Genomic DNA, 20,549 nt, shown 5'->3' on the forward strand with positions numbered 1-20,549 from the left:
AAAATAAAAGGGTCGGTTTATTATCTAAGAGACCTCGTATATATATATATATATATATATATATATATATATATATATATATATATATATATATATATATATATATATATATATATATATACACACACACACACACACACACACCATTTTGGAGGCCAATTTTACCATCAATGTACAGCAAATTTACCATGTAATTTATGGGCAGTTCAAACTCACTATTATGCATATAGCACTTTCAAAAATAAAGTTATTCTTTATACTACAACTTAAACCTTTTTTTAAAATTTGTTATGAATCAAATGATTTCTCCCCCTTCCATTAAAATGTCATTACAAATGTCTTCAGAGCTCAAGTTTCATCAACAGTTTGGAGATTACACCTATTAGGGGCAGAGCCACTTAAAATTTGGCAGCAGTGGCCCCACCAAATTCTCCCATTTATTATTGGCAGTTAAAAACCACAATTCATTCAAACAATTCATTCTCTGACTAATATAATATGGCCACTGCATTTATTTATCTTCTGCATTGTGCATTCTAACCAATGGGTATTTCTGCTATTTAATAAAAAATTATATTGTGTATTTTGCTGTAATACATTTTATTTTTTGTTATATAATGGCAGCTGCTTGTTTACATAAGAACCCATTTTTGACTTATTTGATTCATCAGTGTATAATTAGGTACTTGATGTTTGACAGTCATGAATCAAGTGATTTTTGTATTGCTGCGTTCACGTGTTTCCTTGTTATGCTTGATGGTCTCTAACTGGAAGCTTGCATTATTAAATTAAATTTTTTTTTTTGCACAGATCTGAGTGTGCAGATGCACTTTTTTTCTGGTCAGTTCATCTAAATTAATTGCATAGTTTTTTTTTAAAGAGGGGAGCAGACCATTAAAATTGTGTGGCACAGAATGGAAAAATAAACACTCAAAACTAGTGAGAGTGATCTTTTCATTAAAAACCTGCCATTTTATTACATGAAATATAAGGTGTAACATATGTCTTTGCAAAAATGCCACTTTATGAACACACTGAGCATGACTCATTGCTGTACAACAAACTATTTTAATGTATTTTTAAATATATATTGATGAACCTAAATACATAACAAACAAAAAAAAAAATCGGAGACCATCTAAAGGAAAATTGTATTGTAGTGGCTCAAACGCATCACAATTTGTTTCTTTATAAATAAATATTTAGTAGCTTTTAAATATTTTGCACACTTACTGTATGCATATGCACATTATACAGACAGACGCTAAGGTTTAAAGGAATCTTCTTGTCGTTAAGGATTTCTCTGTTAACCTAAAAAAGTCAGTCAGCACAAGCTGGTTCTTTAGGTCTGGATGGGGAGGAAATCAGTTGGGATCCTGGGGTTAGTGGCCTGCCTGATCCGGGCCAGCCTCAGGTCTCCCAGACGCTTCTCCAGGCTGCGTTTCCCTGAAGACAAGAGGACAATTATTCCAAAATCCTTGGTAAAAGTCTGTTAGAAAAATTCTGTACTATAGGATCTGTGTACAACAAGGCAAAGATTAAACTTCAACCTGAACTGTTTGCATTAACTGCAGAGACAAATGTCTATAAACCAACTTATCCAAACCATACATCACATATAAGGGGTGTGCCTTTCCTGGCACCTCATAATCCAGTTATTTTCTAGAATATAAACAGTGTTTATAGTTTACAGTGTTTTTGGTTGTTTTTTTTCCTCTCCTGCAACTCCAGTGCAACTTATAAAATAAATAAATAAATACATAAATAAATGAATAAAAATCACATTTGTTAATAATAAATCACTATTTATAACAGACTTTCACAGGAATCAAATTATTACAGCAACATAAACTAATAATAAAAGAATAAATGCCAAACAAACAATGTGTAGTGAGACTGCTTTCCAATAAGTCCATACAAATCAAATGTTGATACACTGACAATCACCTTAAGCCCCGTTACACGGGGATGGAGTCCATTCTGTGTCCCTTGTGTAACCAGAAAATCAGGGAGCACACCACAGGACGCTGAAGGAATGCACAGCGCACGCCATGGTCATACAAGGAATGCTCAGTGGAAGAGCACAGGACGTCATGGTCACAGTGAAGTATGGAGCATGTTCCAAACAAACGCAGAAGAGACACAAGCTTGAAGATGGCCAAATGACACGGTGGTTGGCCAACAGACACTGAATGAATGCACAAATGATCGGGGCTGCTTGCTGTGATTTTTATGAATAAAATTCATTTTATTAAGTGCTATTATAAAGCATAAAATGAGTTCCTTGTCAGCAATGTCCGCCGAGTTCACCAAAACGTTTTGTGCGTGTTCAAAATGTTGGGCGGAACTCAGGCTGCGTGCTTTGTCTTCCACTTTTCCTGTGGCTGTTCAATGGTTCATTCTGGGCTTCTGACTGACCAAAGTTCCGTGTCAATTCAGCACAAACAGACATGGAGTGTGCGCGCTCATTATGTCTCTCTCTCTCTCTCTCTCTCCCAGCAAGGAAGCACAGCAGAGTTGTTTGATGTCCTGGTGAACGGACATTGAGGAAATATGACGTCATGCTTTTAGACCACAGCAAACTCCGCTCAAATCCAGCATATGTGTCTACAAACTCTGAAATCTTTCTGTGCTCTTTGGAAATGTAGCATCATCTGTAGCACCCCAACTCCACAGGAGACAACAATGACTCGCAAGGGATGCTGATACAATTACATGGAAAAGTGTTTTCACGTCTTCTGTGTCCTGGCAAATTTTAAGGACGCACAACAAAGTCTCAAATGGCACTGTCCTGTGTAAAGGGGCCTTTAGCATCCCCACATAGGTTCACGTTTATGGCCATTTAGCCTGTGATAGCACTAGTGTCCCAATTCAATACTCAAGCGACTATTATAGGGGCCAGGTTGAAAAATCCCAGAGTGCCTCGTTAAGATAAAGGAGATCCATACTTGACAACACAGGGGTTTTTTCATGGTGCTGTGACAGGTGCTAAGATACTGACATCAATGCGCTTAATGATAGGACGTACTTTTCTGCAGCTGTGGGAGTATATCCTTGTAAAGAGCACGGTGAGATGACAGCACCAGCAAAAAGGAGAGACAGAAAAGCAGCTCTACTGCTTCATACTGCAGAAGTCCTGTTTGAGCCTGACTGCCTAGAACCAGACCTACAAACAACAGAAGGAGAGAAAATGTAGAAAGTTTAAAAAAAGTTACATATATATTTGTAGCTAAGAGATTGCAGATGTATGATAAAGAGCTGTTTCCTTTGTTGCTGAGCCTGATGAGAGTATTTGCGTAATCAGCCATGTCCCAAATCATCTGCAGGAAGTAGACAGGATTCTTAGCAACAGTCTGACCAAAGGGCAAACTCTGGGCACAAACATGGAACCTAAAACAAAACAAACAACAACAACAAAAAAAAAAACAGAGTAAACCTGTCCATTAGGATATTTACATTCTGAAATAAAAAAACAAACAATTAGTTTATGGCAGCTACTGATTGACAACTATGCCATTGTGCATTTAACCTTAAAGGTGCAGTGCTGATAAAAAGCACTCACCCTGCAGCTTTTTGCAGGTACTAAATGTTTTATGGCATTTCATTTAAAAAAAAAAAAAAAAAAAGTGAGAAACCCGTCACCTGATCCCGGATAAGCGGATGAAGATGAAGAGGAGAGTGAGATAAAAAAAGAAACCTATGTTCTTTAAATGCAAAGATAATGCATGAATGGCATAAGTACCATATTTTCCAGAGTATAAGTTGCACTTTTTTTTTTTTACTAGTTCATACTCTGGTGTGATTTATATACCGAAAATTCACAAGTTTGCTATTAATAATAGTAATCATGATGATGATTTATATAGAACTTTCCCAAGAATCAAAGCATGAAACAAAATTAACTCAATAAAAGAATAAATGCCAGGAATAAAAAAATACACTACAACAATGCACAAAAAACCCAAATTAAGGAGCCCATAACACAGAAAACATATACGACTTAGACTCCAGAAAATACGGTGCTCACTCTATTTAAACAACAGTAGGGGTGGTGGCCAAGTGGTTAATGCACTTTGTTTCAGTGCGGAAGATTCCCGGTTCAAATCCCACCCCTACCACATTTTTCCAGGTAATATGGAGTTGCGTCAGGAAGGGCATCCGGTGTAAAATTTGTGCCAATTCAACATGCAGATCCACCTTGGATTTGCTGAGGCGACCCCGAGTGCAAAACAAGGGAGTAGCTGAAGGGACTTACTACTTACTCTATTTAAACAACAACGTCATCACTTTTACAGCCAGGTGCCATTGGAAGGCATACAACTCATGAAACAGATAGACATGTCATTGGTGTTTAATTAAATAATAATAATAAATAAATAAATACAGTAGAGAGACAATGACACAGTATGGCAACAGTATACTAAATCTAGCCTCAAGTCACTCACACATGTGCTCCATCAGACCTGATTCTGTGTCCTCTTTTGACCAATAATTGTGATTTATGGAGAATAAACTATTGACAATGTCTGTCTCGACGAGTTATTATAACATTAATGTATAAAAGTAACAAGATAAAATACACTATTAGAGTCTAATCACTTTTTTAAAAAAAAGAATCAAAAGGTTACCTGCGTGCATGAAGCAGGACCAGCTTGTAGATGTTCTTGTAGACTGCCTCAACAGAATTGGTCTGTGAAAGAAAGTGAAACTATTAATAAAAGCATTAATGGACGTGCAGGATTCCACCAACAGTGTGTGATCCAACACGATTTAAAAGAACCGTCACTCAAGGTTTGGGAACTCCAGAGCCAAAATAAAATGAAAGGCATCAGTGAACCGATGCTAACCCTCCAAACACTATGGGATAAATTTATTCATTCATTTACTATACCCGCTTACTCCAACCAAGGGTCACAGGGGGGCTGGAGCCTATCCCAGCAGTCCTATGGTGAGAGGTGGGGTATATAAACTCATGATCACGATATGAATGTAGAAGTAAATACACGTCTGTAATGGTGTTTTTAAATTTGACTTCATTATGAAGTCATTCAAATCAATCACAAATAATCTGCTGATCAATATACGCTTTAAAACATCCATGTTGAGGATTGAAGACCTTGCCCTACAGCAGGGGTGGCCAAATTCGGTCCTCGAGAGCCACCTTCCTGACGCTCATTAAAAGGCTCATTAAAAGTCTGCTAACGAGTCTTTCATTGGATTCAGGTGTGTTGGAGCAGGGAGACAACTAAGAGTGTCAGGAAGGTGGCTCTCGAGGACCGAACTTGGCCACCCCTGCCCTACAGCATGTTAGGGACTTGGACTGTCCATTGAGGAATTGCCCCGAGCATGTATCCTCTGGTCACAGAGCCTTTCTAAAGTGAACACATTAAAATTCATTATGGCTCCATTTCAAAGAGTCCAACTGTAGCCAAGATGCCATCTTCTTTTTCCAAAACTCTGAAGTGCTGTTCCTTTATTCCTACTTCACCCATATTAACCTCACAAACAAAGCATTAAATTGATGTTTCGGACATTTGGGAAAGATTAATTAGCACCATAACTAATGGAAGTGAAATTTACACATCTGTTAAACATAAAGTGTTGAACTTAGGTGTTTATGGACAATATTTTCATGGCATTGTAGGAATCTGTGGGCGCTCTGCACAAATTTATATTTAGCCATAGAAAGGAAATGCAAAGTACAATGGAGGTGGAACAATCACTGTCAAGTCCAAAGTGCAATGCTCGACTGAAGGATGGGAATTCCACTGTCAAGGGTCATTACCGGGCTGGAAAGCTGTAAATCTCATTTATAAGTGACATGATAGATGTACTAGTAACTTAGTATGTGTGTTAATCGATTAGAAACTCTTAACGCAGATGTTTTTATGTATACTTGGGGTATGTGGGGGGCATGAGTCATTTTGTTGGGCAGTTGAAGGCTGTGCCTGACAATTACCTTGAGGCACATAATCCTTCCACCGTCAGTCTGCTAAGGACTTTGCCTTCACTATTCTGTGTATCTTTTAAAGGAGGGACGTACTTTAAATAAGCTCTACACGTCTAATGTACAGAAGCTGAGCTGAAGACCCAAACACATGAATGTGAACCAATTAATTATGCAGTCGAGTGAAGCACGGTTGGTTTTTGGATTGATCTGATGCATAAAAATTCACTAAATTTTAAAATCCGATTGTTCTCATTGGATCAGTGTCTGACAGCAAGAAGGTCATGCAATCTAGTCCCACCTGTTAAGGTGGCAGTAATTAAACCATTACTTAAAAAGCCATCACTTGACCCAGCTATCTTAGCTAATTATAGGTCAATCTCCAACCTTCCTTTTCTCTCAAAAATTCTTGAAAGGGTAGTTGTAAAACAGCTAACTGATCATCTGCAGAGGAATGGTCTATATGAAGAGTTTCAGTCAGGTTTCAGAATTCATCATAGTACAGAAACAGCATTAGTGAAGGTTACAAATGATCTTCTTATGGCCTCGGACAGTGGACTCATCTCTGTGCTTGTTCTGTTAGACCTCAGTGCTGCTTTTGATACTGTTGACCATAAAATTTTATTACAGAGATTAGAGCATGCCATAGGTATTAAAGGCACTGCGCTGCGGTGGTTTGAGTCATATTTGTCTAATAGATTACAATTTGTTCATGTAAATGGGGAATCTTCTTCACAGACTAAAGTTAATTATGGAGTTCCACAAGGTTCTGTGCTAGGACCAATTTTATTCACTTTATACATGCTTCCCTTAGGCAGTATTATTAGACGGTATTGCTTAAATTTTCATTGTTACGCAGATGATACCCAGCTTTATCTATCCATGAAGCCAGAGGACACACACCAATTAGCTAAACTGCAGGATTGTCTTACAGACATAAAGACATGGATGACCTCTAATTTCCTGCTTTTAAACTCAGATAAAACTGAAGTTATTGTAATTGGCCCCACAAATCTTAGAAACATGGTGTCTAACCAGATCCTTACTCTGGATGGCATTACCCTGACCTCTAGTAATACTGTGAGAAATCTTGGAGTCATTTTTGATCAGGATATGTCATTCAAAGCGCATATTAAACAAATATGTAGGACTGCTTTTTTGCATTTATGCAATATCTCTAAAATCAGAAAGGTCTTGTCTCAGAGTGATGCTGAAAAACTAATTCATGCATTTATTTCCTCTAGGCTGGACTATTGTAATTCATTATTATCAGGTTGTCCTAAAAGTTCCCTAAAAAGCCTTCAGTTAATTCAAAATGCTGCAGCTAGAGTACTGACGGGGACTAGAAGGAGAGAGCATATCTCACCCATATTGGCCTCTCTTCATTGGCTTCTGTTAATTCTAGAATAGAATTTAAAATTCTTCTTCTTACTTATAAGGTTTTGAATAATCAGGTCCCATCTTATCTTAGGGACCTCGTAGTACCATATCACCCCAATAGAGCGCTTCGCTCTCAGACTGCAGGCTTACTTGTAGTTCCTAGGGTTTGTAAGAGTAGAATGGGAGGCAGAGCCTTCAGCTTTCAGGCTCCTCTCCTGTGGAACCAGCTCCCAATTCAGATCAGGGAGACAGACACCCTCTCTACTTTTAAGATTAGGCTTAAAACTTTCCTTTTTGCTAAAGCTTATAGTTAGGGCTGGATCAGGTGACCCTGAACCATCCATTAGTTATGCTGCTATAGACGTAGACTGCTGGGGGGTTCCCATGATGCACTGTTTCTTTCTCTTTTTGCTCTGTATGCACCACTCTGCATTTAATCATTAGTGATCGATCTCTGCTCCCCTCCATAGCATGTCTTTTTCCTGGTTCTCTCCCTCAGCCCCAACCAGTCCCAGCAGAAGACTGCCCCTCCCTAAGCCTGGTTCTGCTGGAGGTTTCTTCCTGTTAAAAGGGAGTTTTTCCCTTCCCACTGTAGCCAAGTGCTTGCTCACAGGGGGTCGTTTTGACCGTTGGGGTTTTACATAATTATTGTATGGCCTTGCCTTACAATATAAAGCGCCTTGGGGCAACTGTTTGTTGTGATTTGGCGCTATATAAAAAAATTGATTGATTGATTGACCTGTGGCCTTTCTGTGTGGAGTTTGCATGTTCGCCACATGTTTGTGTGGGTTTCCTCCCACATCCAAAGACAGGAAAGTTAGGTGGATTGGAAACTTTAAATTGTCCAAAGGTGTGCGTGTGGGTGTGAATGAGTTTGTTTGTCTATATGTGGTCCTGCGACAGACTGGCATCCTGTCCAGGGTGTACCCCGCCTCACGCACTATGACTGCTGGGATCGGCTCCAGTCCCCGTGACCCTTAACTGGAGTAAGCGGTTGAAGATGAGTGAGTGAGTTGTTCTCATTACATTCCCTTTAAATTCAGAACCATACAAGATGAGTTTTGCTTCTGACCCATCGTGTTAAACGTGAAAGGACGGACTCATTTAGTTACTTGTTCACTCACTGCATGTTGCGGGGTGCATGCCTAGGCTTTTTTTGTTTTGTTTTTTGGAAAAGCCTAGGCATGTATATCGTAATTTCTCTGACCTTAATGTCCAGGAACAAAGGATGACATTTGAGCCTGAGGAGACTCATCAGCTTCCTCCTCATTTGTTGTCCAGCACAGCGAAAATAGCCCAAAGTCAGGCTATAGCGCAGAGAGACGACTGCATAGCTGAGAGACATCCAACACACACACAAACGCATTAAGAATTACAAGGTTTGATTTTTTTCTTGCATTTGAGCTTGCATTTTATACAATATTTGTAAAAAACAAACAAACAAAAAACATACTAATCCATTCATGTTACCTTAACTAAGAGTTGCCTCTGAGAGGGCAGGTCCAATGTACCAGTTTCAAACTGTAAAAATTCCACACTACAATTTAAAGTGGCAGGATGATTCACCTGGAGTAATCTTTATGGACGTCCAATGAGTGTGTGTCCAGCAGCAATCCACACCAGGGGAAGAGGCAATGAGGGGGAAGACTCTGGACATCAGGACAAGCTCCATCACTTCCAGACACTTCAAAGTTGACCACCACCTTCTGTGGATTGACCACCAGACCGTATTCTGGAACCCCGGCCACCAAGGTCCTACACAGAACATTGAAAATCTTAATTTGATAAGTCGAAAACTCAGAATGGCATTATGTCAGATGGATTATCCTGAAAAATACCGTAATTTCCAGACTATAAGTGGCTACTTTTTTCACATGCTTTGAACACTGTGGCTTAAACAATGATGGGGCTAAATTAAGGATTTTTTTACAGTCTTTCTAATTGATGCATTCAATTGATTTCCTGAAAGCTGCGTTCCTCACACGGTGTAAATTCACACACAGAGCAAATATAAGGTCTTACCTGTTCATTTTAGGAGATTCATCATACTTTAATTCCTTCTGGTGGCTGAAGAAAAGTCAAAGTGCCAGAGTTGTGCCATCAGATCAGCCCTAACCCTAACCCCCCCCCCCCCCCCCCCCCCCAAACCCTTCCCCACCGGGTCTCTGTCTTTGCGCAACAAGTTGAAAAATTCACAGCGCCTCATTCACGTCCAATTTACCACAGACACCAGGTGATCATGGCTGCATGTGATGAAATCTCAAGAAAAAGTTAAAATTACTCAGTTCTCCGTGTGGAGCAGAGACATCGTGCGACACCGTGCATGCGCTGAATGATGTGCATGTCAATATTTACGTCTATAACACCTTCAGGCAAAAAAAACAGTTATGGTACATATTTGATTAAATCTTTCTGTATAAATTCTATCTCAAGTTACAATGTGGAGACCCGCGGTTTATAGATAAGTGCGGCATAATTATGTAATTTTTTTTTTCTTTTTAAAATTGGTGGGTGCAGCTAATATTCAGGTGCGCTCTATAGTCCGGAAATTATGGTACTATAATATTTCTGGAGCTTTGTCTTTAACTGGTGCTCATTAGAAATCAGTAATATGCTGTGTGTGTACGTCATACATGAGAAAGGTTTGTGCTTGGTGTTGGTCTGGAGTGATCAGAAGAAAATCATCCACCAATCTCATCAAACACCTGCAAAAACAGAAAGAAAAAACAAAACACTCAGTGACGCAGAGGTAATCTCTATTTCCTAAAACTATACAACTGAAGAAACTTACAGACACACTATGAATAAAATTCTTTACAGATGGCTATAAGGTTTTGAGTCATTTTAGTATTTGCACTATTGAGTAAACACACTTCTGAAAGAAACCTGATCTATCAGGTGAAATGTTTACAGCAGTAAATATATTTGCTGTTTGTTGAGGTTCTGTTCCAAAATCTGTATGACGATGTGGGTGTTTTCTTGAACGCTGTCTTATTTTGGCAAATATTTTTTCAACCTTCAGCAACCATGCAAATCAGGAACACGCCCCATTTTGGGTGGATTGTTTTCACCTCCAAAAGTCTATATTTTCCCCAAATTCTAAATTCTGTCATTCTGAACAGTACATAGATAAATCAAACAAAGTCATCAGAATTAAAATCTATTAGAAACTGAAAGAAGTTGAGTTTAGCCTGGAAAGGGGGAGATATGCTCTGGAGAGAAGGAGAATGAAAATCAGTGTGTGAATGAGAGGGAGTCCGGTGGAATAGTGAGGTTACAAGGAGTAGAAGTGGTGAAATTAGATGAATTTAAATACTTGGGGTCAACTGTCCAAAGTAATGGAGAGTGTAGTAGAGAGGTGAAGGTGAGAGTGCAGGCAGGGTGGAGTGGGTGGAGAAAGGTGGCAGGTGTGATCTGTGACCGAAGAATATTAGCAAGAGTGAAGAGGAAAGTCTACAAGACAGTAGTGAGACCAGCTATGTTGTACGGCTTAGAGACGGTGTCACTAGCAAAAAGACAGGAGGCAGAGCTGGAGGAGGAAGAGCTGAAGATGTTGCAATTCTGTTTGGGAGTGATGAGAATGGACAAGATTAGGAATGAACATATCAGAGGGACAGCTCAGGTGTGACAGTTTGGAGACAAAGTCAGAGATGTGAGACTGAGATGGTTTAGACATGTGCAGAGGAGGGACAAAGGGTATATAGGGAGAAGGATGCTGAGGATGGAGCCACCAGGCAGGAGGAAAAGAGGGAGGCCAAAGAGGAGGTTTATGGATGTGCTGAGAGAGGACATGCAGGTGGTTGGTGTGACAGAGGAAGATACAGAGGACAGGGTGAGATGGAAACGATTACTCTGCTGTGGCGCCCCCTAAGGGAAACAGCCGAAAGAAGAAGAAACTTGCGAAAATAAAGTTACTATGCACCTTAGAAAGGCAAAGGGAAATTTCTTCATAAATCTGATTAAAATTTAAATTAAAATTTAATTTGTCAAATTATAGATACATTCGAAACTCTCTTACCATCAAAGCTTCTAATGTATATCTTAATGCAACGATTATACCACATTTTCGTTACTGTATGACAAGTTGGTCACAGGCGTGCAAAACTGCCCTTAGGCCTCTTCAATCACTTTATAAAAGCTCTCTCAAGATTCATGATAAGAAAAAACGTTTATTTCATCATTGTCACATACTCTCAAAGTAATATTCTGAGCTTTGAAAATTCAATCATGTACTCAAATTTATGTTTGTTGTTTAAAATCATTCATGGCACTGCTGCTCCGCCGTTAAAAACTTTCATATCCTTGAACTCGGAAACAACTAACCATAGTGTGATCTAATGTCATGTGCTTTGGACACTGTCTGTAATTTTAAAAATTTAATGTAATATATTGTAAATTTCCTCTTTTTAATTGTTTTTCATCAGCATGTCTAGTGACTAGACTAGACTAGACTACAGGTGGAAATTAGCACGTGTGCTACAACCTGGCATAATGCATCTCTCCTATTTAAGGATAATGTATATTGTGCACTGTCCCTGTTTCAAATAAATAAATAAATGAAAAATGAAAGAGAAGAAGAATTATGGGTGAATGTCACATTTGTCATCACAAACAAGTCCGTATTGTGCATAAAATGCACTCTTTGCCGTTCATGTGTAGCCACTGCAACAGATGGTTAGCCACTATAGTAAAGGTCTGCCCCCTGTTGTTGCTGATTGGTCACTACATTCTGAATAGTGGACCTGATGAAAAAACAGATTACCCTTTGTTTCCAGGAATGCCTTTGAACAGAACATTTTCCATGTGGCCGTAGCAAAGACAGCAGAGCAAACTGGATACTACTGATCCCTGAGGAATCCCTCGATGCTGACGGTACGTTCTGCCAGAAAAAAGGTTTAAAAAAAAAATCACTATTAAGTTCAAGCTCAAAGCAATCAAAAAAGTTAGGTTGTACTAATAGTGACTTTCAGTTTCCATCAAAAGAATGCACTCATGCAACCTCACTGCAGCAGGATGTCAATAAGTCACAGTCTGCTCTTGTCATAATATAGCTGGTAAAAAATAATAATAATAATCAAGAAGATGCTCACTTCTTCCCAAATTGTACAACACTGCCAGTTAGCATCTGTGTGAAGAAATGCAACGCCTCTCTGCCACGATAATCTGAGCAGAAATGCTGGAAAGAAGAAAAGCAATGAGGTGCTGATGGACTACACACTTTAGGATTTTAAAAAAGAATTCACTTGTGTACATAGAGCCAAAACTTGCATATCTAAAATATGACATTCACACCTGCTCTATCAATATGGAATGATGAGCTTTGCCCTGTCTCTGCAGGGACATCGCAAATCCTTTCATACTGACGGAGTCCATGTTGCCTTCCAGAAACTCTGCCTGCATTTACAAAAAAGAAAAAATACTGTTCAATTCAAATATCACATGGACATAAACATGTTTGCATCTAAGCAGGTACCTGTTGAACAAAGGACTTTTTCAGCCCCTCGTGAGCATCTGCCCAGATCTTGGCGTAGCGACGTACGGTAAACACTTTGTCCCGGAAAGGGGAGACAGTCTGATCGATCACCTCGATAAGTTTATCATGAGGCAAACTCTCATAAGCCCCGCTAACATCCGCCTTAAACACAGAAGAGCAGAAACACCAGGGCCTGGTTTCATAAAGACGTCTAATCTTGATCAGTCAAATAAACTCACATAGTCGACTCATTTTTTGACTTTAGTCGTTGCAGTTGACAGAGGTGGGAGTAAAGCCCCTTTCACACCGGGCCCACTTCGAGTTGCGTCGTGCAGCGTCAAGACGACGCCACATTGAAGCAACCCAGTGCCAAGACGATGTAGCTCAACGGCAGAACACCGTGACTGACACAAACGACGAAGCGAATCAGACACCAAAAATTAAACATGTTTAATTTTTTTTCCTGCATTGCGCACAGGATGTAGAAAGGAAATGGTTTCAACGCAAGTCAGGGCAAAGCAACGGTACTTATGTGACCGGAAGCCACACCCTCACAATACAACGTTACCCAATGCCAATTTATGATTCCTACTGTGTTCCATTGTTCCCGAAGTATAAATCACGCAGGACTGTTTTTATACTGTGTACACAATGTAGCAAAACTACACGCTCAAAAGAGCACAGAAAAAAAATGCTGATTGCAGCCTGGCTGCTGCTGCAGCTACTCACTTTTAAATTCTCTCACAACTGTATTTAAATAAAGTCCATAAGAGTCCTGCTCACAGACTGATTGCCAGACACAGGACATGTCCACATCCAGTAAAAAGTCCAGACATCTCCAGTCCACTCATGGCAATTCGTTTGCACACGCACATGTGAACAATTAAAAGAAAAAAAAAACAGGCTGGCTGCAGGCAGTTCCTCGCTCTCCCCTCAAACTCTCTCATAATTGTGTTAAATAAAGGACAAAAAAGGACATTAAGTCCTACTCACAGACTGATTGCCAGAGACAGGACATGTCCACATCAAGTATATCTCCAGACATCTCCACATTTACACACGGACGGTTCATTCGTGCGTACAGAGCTCCCAGTTAAAGGAAGAAAGACAAACTATAACAGAAATCAGAGTGTAGATTTGCAGCCCTGCACAAGAACAAATATAAACTAGAAGAAAAATCAGACTGCACAGTCTAGCTGCAGGTTCTCCCCTGCGTCCTCACCTCCTCTCTGCCCCCCTGCTGCGTGCACCGAACGCAGACATTCCTGTGTCGTCATGACACCGCATGAAGCAACTCGAAGCAGGCCCAGTGTGAAAGGGGCTTAAGTCACTGTCAAGTCATTCTCAAGTCATCAATCTGCAAGTCCCAAGTCAAGTCTCAAGTCAGCTTGCAAACAATTGGTGGTCATTATGACTTGAGACTTGACTTGGGATTTGCTGATTCATGACTTGAGAGTGACTTTGTCCCACCTTTAGCGCTTAGTCGGCTAAAGTTTCGCGTTACCAGACTAAAGTTTTTAGCTTGGTACAGAGTAGATTATTCTTATTTTAGTTGGCCAAACTTCAGTGTCTTACCTCAAAAAATGGTGGCTATCATGTACCATCACTTGATCGAACACTCAAGAGCACCCCTACGTCACTCGCATTATCAGAAAATGTTAATAAAGTTAACGAAACAAAAGCTGAATAGGTCATGACAATGACCAAACTGGAAATAAACAAAACGTGCACATCGGAGGCGTTTCGTGGCAACGGCACTCGTGGGGCTGTTATGCCCGTGAAAATCGTTGACTAACGTAAGGCAGCCATCGGTGTGAAACTCTGATTAGACGGATAATGTTGGGCGACTAACCATAGTCGACTAAGTCAGTTTAGTAAAGTATAAGATTAAACTGCTTTATGAAACCAGGCCCAGAAATAGCGAGCAAAAAAAATGCAAACCTACGAGGGTCGGCTGAAATAGTTACAGGCTAACTGCAGTGCCCTTACTTCATGTTGGAGTGAAGAGAAGGACTGTAAAAGAGGAAAAGCAATCAAATCTGGGCTCAGGTTTCCCCATGTGCCTTCTGGCAAACTCCAGCTAAACTTTCTCATGTGCTTTTTTTGTTTTTAAAAAACTCTCCTTCACCATAAAGCTGTGTAACTGGTGATGCAAGACACAACTACAACCACACGAGCCTATAACTCCTTCAGAGCTGCCTGGGTGTCTTGGTGGCTTCCCTCACTAGTCCCCTTCCAGGATGATCACTCAGTTTTTGTGAATTGCCTGCTTGACACAGATTTACCATACAGTACCACACAACAAATATCTTGAAATATCTTTGGGTCATCTGGGCTGCAGTAAAATAGAAATCCAATTCACAACTTCCCCTGACTTGAGCTTGTACAAACCTCAGCAGAAATGTATCTCACAGTACACAGCTTTCACACAAGTGGAACTATATACTTGACCACTACCAGGCCAGAATGTTAATGTTGTGGTCTGAAAACCAACCTTAACAAAGTAAAGAGGCTGCGGCTTTCCCTTCTGGGCCAGAGCCAAAGATCGCAAAGCTTTGTGGATATCCGTCATTCCCCACACTGTGGAGCCCAACAGGGATGGGGTAGCACGCACACATGCCCGGAGCATATCCAGCAGATCTCGAACACGCCCTTGGTAGACCTACAGGTGAGATGAAATGCCTTAAATCAATATGCTGACAACAGGGATGTAACTATCAAAACGTACTCTAGTTTTTGGCTCAGTTCCGATGACTCGTGTGATAGGCCTCATGCTATCAGTCTTGGGAATGAAGCGAAGGTGGGAGACGATGGTGGATTTTGGGAGTGACGCCACCTGAGCTGGAGTCAGTTCCTCCATCTGGCCCTTGGAGAGATGACCGCTAAACACCACAAGTAAGAGTGTCATTTTGCGAGTTTGTGCCACTACACTCCATAAATACGTGCAACATTTCTGTACCTGAATGCCAGCGCTTGTAGTTTTGCCCAGACGTCTTGTCTGTAGAACTTCAGCGTGTTCTTTTGCCCCACGCTCTCTGTGACAAAGAAACAAGCTCGGACCAGCCCTACAACATACCCGTCCAGGAGCCAAGCCAGGAACTGACCCAGGACCTGTGTCCGATATGAGAGCTCACTAGGAGGGACGCGTCCTGTGGATAAGATTGGTTCATTTACACACGTCAAACCATCTGCTAAATAAACATTTACCACCAGTGATCATCTCACCTGTCAGGCTGACCTTCAGCCAGTCACAGTCATTTACCTTCATATTCCACATGATCTCTGACAGAGAGAACTTTTCAAACTTGCCACTGCGCAGGAAGCTCCTGACTCTGACAAAGAAATGAAGTCTGTTGTGGTCAGACCCCCATATCTCCTCTGGGACCACGTAGCCGAGACAATGCCTGACAAACAAGTAGACCCGGTGAGAAGCACAGTGATGAGGCAAGAGAGAACGTAAGTCCCTCTGTCCCACGCCTCTGTCCTCCAGCAGTGGACACATCTGCTGTAGTATTCTGCTGTAAGGACATCTCCTGTGCTGGTGCAACAGCTGATTAAACAGAGGAACCATCTTAAAAAACCGCCTTGGGAGTTTCTTTGGCTTTCTCTCTACTCCATTGAGATACGTCAATCCCTCGAAGAAGATTATCCTTAACAAATCTCGTCCTTGTAGCCTTTTAAAGCCTTCGGTAGTTTTCTTCTTCCTGTTAAGAATGAAGCCATGCATGCCCTTCCCACCATACAATATTCCCAGTGTGCGGATAAAACACTGTGAAGGAGGTCGTGGTGGGAAAAGACCCGATCTCCAGCTGGGTTCTCCCTCCGAGGGAATCATAGGTGTGAACTTTTCGACATGTGGTTTAGAAGAAGCACGATTTTCCAAAGGCTTTGTAGATACTGTTGCGTCCCCTGAGACAAGAAGCTCTTCTGCCACTGTTTTAGAACAATCCAGCTGTACTCCCACTGTGGAACCACGCTGCTCCAAACGCCTCCTTTTTCTCAAATTGATGACTTCCTCCTCTTCATTCTGACTGCGTTTTCTCTTCCCCACTCGGACTTCCCTTCTGATCCTCTTCTTAGTGTCTTTAGGATTCCCAATTTTCCTTTTCAAGTTCATCAAACCTTGACATCTTCTTAACGGCCTACTTTTACACATCCTGGATCGTGCTTGGAGATAAAACCCAGAGCTGGCACCAGTTGTGGACACCCTGTCATAGACAGGAACTCCACAAACCTGAAAAACACATGAAGGAGGCACCGACACAAACACAGAGCAGCTCTCCAACAGGTAACGTGTGATGTCTGTGCCCAGACGTACTGCGACTTTCTTCCAAAGGTCACTGCCATGGATGTAGGCAGCGCTTTGTGTGATGTCACCTTGGAATTTGAAGAGGTCAGCATCTCGTTTTTCCTGAGAGAGGGAGTGAAGACTGTAGCCATGTGCCAAGACATTTCTTTTTCTCTTCCGCTTCAGACTGTTCAGAACAAAGGCTAATAACTCTGATAAACTGCAGATCTGTGGGGGAGACAAGTTAAAACAGGTTTCATTATGCGCAAGAAAACTCAAGAAAGAGATGCAAGACAGCGACTGCCAATATGAGTTAAAGCAGTGTGATGTATGTTGGCTGGTTGTTGAAAAGTCCTCAGTTTCCTCAGCAGGTGTAGGTGCTGCTGTGCTTTTTTGTTCACAGAGTCAGCATGCTGAGAGAAGTGGAGACAGGTGTCTAATTCTATTCCAAAGTATTTGAAAGAGTCAATATGTTCCCCAAGCTGACCCTGGATACTGAGCAGTTTGAACAGAAGATATAACGATTTCTTTCTGCTCACATAATGACATCAAACCCTTATTGATTTCTTTCTCATTAAGGTTTAATAACAAAATCTTATTAATCACTGCCACTTTTTTGCATATATTGACAGATATATCGTATTGTTAATTTTTTTTTAGTACATAATATTGGTATCAGCCCCACAAAAAAAAAAAAAATCCTATTGGTTAGGCTCGACTCTCCGTATCAAAGGTTGAGGACCCCGAGACATTAGCATCATCAACAGGAAGGAGGACAGCTAGAAATGTGCACCCAAATCTATGTGGTCAGAATTTCATCATCAGGTCATCAGACACTTTCCCCATTATTAGCAGGGCAAGTGTGGAAGAAAATGTTCCCTACCATGTTGACACAGTGAAATAAACACTTTAAACCTCCTGGCGGTCTTTTGGTAATTTATTCAAGCTTGAAGTCTCCACCGTTCACACAGAGTACAAAGTGTGCGGGAGGGTGAGAGGCAAGTCCTGCCCTCTCCGTCAGCACATTTAAGCCCCGGAAACAAAACTCACCTCAAGGGGTGTGGTTAATACAGACACTGAGCACCGAGAGGCATAATGTTAGCAATTTCACAAGAAGGTAAACAGCTGAAACAAAATAACAACATTGGTTCACAGCTGCGTCTACGAGATAACTACTGTCTGTCTGCAAGTTATAAGAATGGAATAGTCTGTGTCTGGAACATAAACCTTGGCTGAGCATGCAAAAGGTTGTTCCTTGCAGAGAAAGCACTGTGGCTGTCGTTTTTATATGAGAGCATGAAAATGAAGCATTATGCAGACCTGTCAAGTCTCATGAGACTGGCATGAGACTCATGCATTTAAAGCGGTCCTGTCAGGTCTCACGCATTTGGTGTGAGACTCAACATGCTGTCACGCTCTCATGCTAATGCATGACATTCTCCAGCAGTTCACCACTATGCCCTGCAAGACAAGATTTGGGGTGTTGGATAATATCTGTACTAACGCCTTATTGTATTATTTTATGTTAGTTATCAAGTATTTGCTTTTGTTATCTGTTTAGAAGTGCCTGGAACCTGGTTCAAAGTCTCAACAGATGAGTTAAGTTTCACTTCCATTATGCATGCGCACGTTTCAGATAAAGGGAGGGCTTCCCTCTGTCTGTGGGGAGCCGGTAAGATTAGGTTTGTGAGACTAAAACACACCCACTGTACCGCCTACATTGTGTTGTATAACAACCCACTTGTCGGCCATGTTCGGGGTCTTCAGAAGATGGAATTCTGTGTGGGCTGTGTCTCTGGGGACCCGGGCCTGGTTTTCAGCGTGACTTTCAATAAATTCAAACTGAGGAATATATCGATTTTGTTCTTTGTAAGGGGCAGTATTACAATAAGAACCAGGAGAATTTAACAGTGGGAAAATAACTCAAGTGAATCTCAACTTGAAAGCTCTGATTATGAAACTTAGGCATTTGTAAGATTTCCTAAGCATCTGTATTTTTTTTTTGTTTGTTTGTTTATTCAGCAAATAATGCATACAAACATGGAACATGTAAATATGACATTAAAAACCAGGATAACAAATAAAAGCATAAACTTAAACTAAGCTTATTTCCAGTGTGGTGCTTGAATTCCACAGATTTCTACTACACAAGCACAGGATTAATGGAGTCTGACAGTGAGTGGGTCCACAAAATCGTTAAATCTGTAACTTCATAAAAACTACTGCAGCGCATGTTCAGCTTTGAAATTTTGGATTCTGAAAAATACAGACAAGGATCAATGAGCATTCTATTTTTGGGCATGTTTAGTTTTAATATCATAATGTGCAGTTATTCTGCAAATTTTTGCAGGTACTTGCTTCACTGTTTGTGTTGGTTTTTTCCCCTCGCTTTTAATCTGTTTACGTTTTCAAAATAAAGATTTCGTTCATTCATATTCATAACTATTTACATGGTGATTCACATATGTGCTTGTTTGCATGTTGATTTATGAACAGGCATGCACATAACTGGTACTCATGGTCCATGTGCATGCTAAAAATAAATGATGTGCAGCAGAAAACACAAAGGAAGCAATGATGGATCGCATCAATGATGCTTAGCATACACAAGCACCATGAGTACCAGTTATGTGCACCCTGAGTTATGAAGCCTTGTTGCTCAAGGCAAGGTCCTTGTGGCCACTAGAGGTCACTGTTGCTTGTTCTAAATTCGGCTTTGTAGACTAACAAGTAAAATGCTGCGAAGTAGCAGCTTGCTTGCTTTTAGTAACACCTTATAACACAGAAAGCAGGGACGGAAAAGTACCTCGTTACAGCTTGGGACTTGCTGCAGTTTGTCGTCGAAGCAGACCAACACGCCTCGGACGAACGACTTGAAGCGATTTGTGTCTGACTGCTGGATAAGCGCTTCTTTCTGTCCTTCTCTGAACACGATACTGTCTACAAAATCCTCTAGAGTCTCCACATGACGATATAATAAACGAAGAATGTCCAGCACCCGGGACATATCAGTCACAGACATCATGCCTACGACTCTGTTGATTATAAGCGCCCGGCTTCAGTTACAGCCAATCAGAATGTCGCTCTCGAGAACGATCCAATCAGATAAAGGCTTACTAAGGGGGATTTAGATTCGGCCAATAGTAAATGTGAAAATGCATGTTGTTGTTTTTAATCTCTTTCTATTTATCATGATAATACTGTTATTGTACTTGTTGAAATAAAGTTTTGAAAAAAATGAGCTGAAAAATGAACATTTGTTCAATCTTGGGGTAAACTGTTCAGAAATTTTATGAGATGTGTATTTTTCCCAACAAGGTACAGTCGTTAAAATAATCACTGGCATAAATGTTCTATTTTTACTGGTGTTAGTTTGATTTGATATATCTCGGCAAAATAATTACTGTTTAAATTTTTTTTCCTTCTTTCTGTGGGATAAGCCTGCTGCTTACGAACGCAGC

At 40.7% G+C, this 20,549-nt stretch overlaps 1 protein-coding gene across 2 annotated transcripts; it reads right to left on the minus strand.

Moving 5' to 3' along the window:
* Window positions 1-965: 965 nt before the first annotated feature.
* tert (telomerase reverse transcriptase) lies at window positions 966-20,145 on the minus strand. Of its 2 annotated transcripts, XM_034160849.1 has the most exons (16): window positions 19,895-20,145; window positions 16,026-17,316; window positions 15,760-15,949; window positions 15,529-15,682; window positions 15,295-15,462; window positions 12,801-12,962; window positions 12,620-12,721; window positions 12,418-12,503; window positions 12,090-12,206; window positions 9,961-10,032; window positions 8,894-9,082; window positions 8,535-8,661; window positions 4,629-4,690; window positions 3,266-3,390; window positions 3,029-3,166; window positions 967-1,446 (listed from the first exon to the last, which is right to left on the minus strand). In XM_034160849.1, exons 1-16 carry the CDS (start codon window positions 20,111-20,113, stop codon window positions 1,343-1,345), a joined length of 3,306 nt encoding a protein of 1,101 aa, XP_034016740.1. In that variant the 5' UTR covers window positions 20,114-20,145; the 3' UTR covers window positions 967-1,342. The 2 variants fall into 2 exon arrangements, with proteins under 2 accessions (XP_034016739.1, XP_034016740.1); XM_034160848.1 differs by having other exon boundaries at window positions 966-1,446; window positions 3,029-3,390.
* Between the last annotated feature and the right edge of the window lie 404 nt (window positions 20,146-20,549).

Source organism: Thalassophryne amazonica, chromosome 20, assembly GCF_902500255.1.
Source record: "Thalassophryne amazonica chromosome 20, fThaAma1.1, whole genome shotgun sequence".
Classification (NCBI taxonomy): domain Eukaryota; kingdom Metazoa; phylum Chordata; class Actinopteri; order Batrachoidiformes; family Batrachoididae; genus Thalassophryne; species Thalassophryne amazonica.

Coding starts and splice junctions, on each gene's coding strand:
- tert (XM_034160848.1), bottom strand. CDS start 20,113: ATGATGTCTGTGACTGATATGTCCCGGGTGCTGGACATTCTTCGTTTA. Junction 15,950..16,025: donor GCTGAAGGTCAGCCTGACAG/GTGAGATGATCA, acceptor TCTTATCCACAG/GACGCGTCCCTCCTAGTGAG. Junction 8,662..8,893: donor GTCCATAAAGATTACTCCAG/GTGAATCATCCT, acceptor GATGTCTCTCAG/CTATGCAGTCGTCTCTCTGC.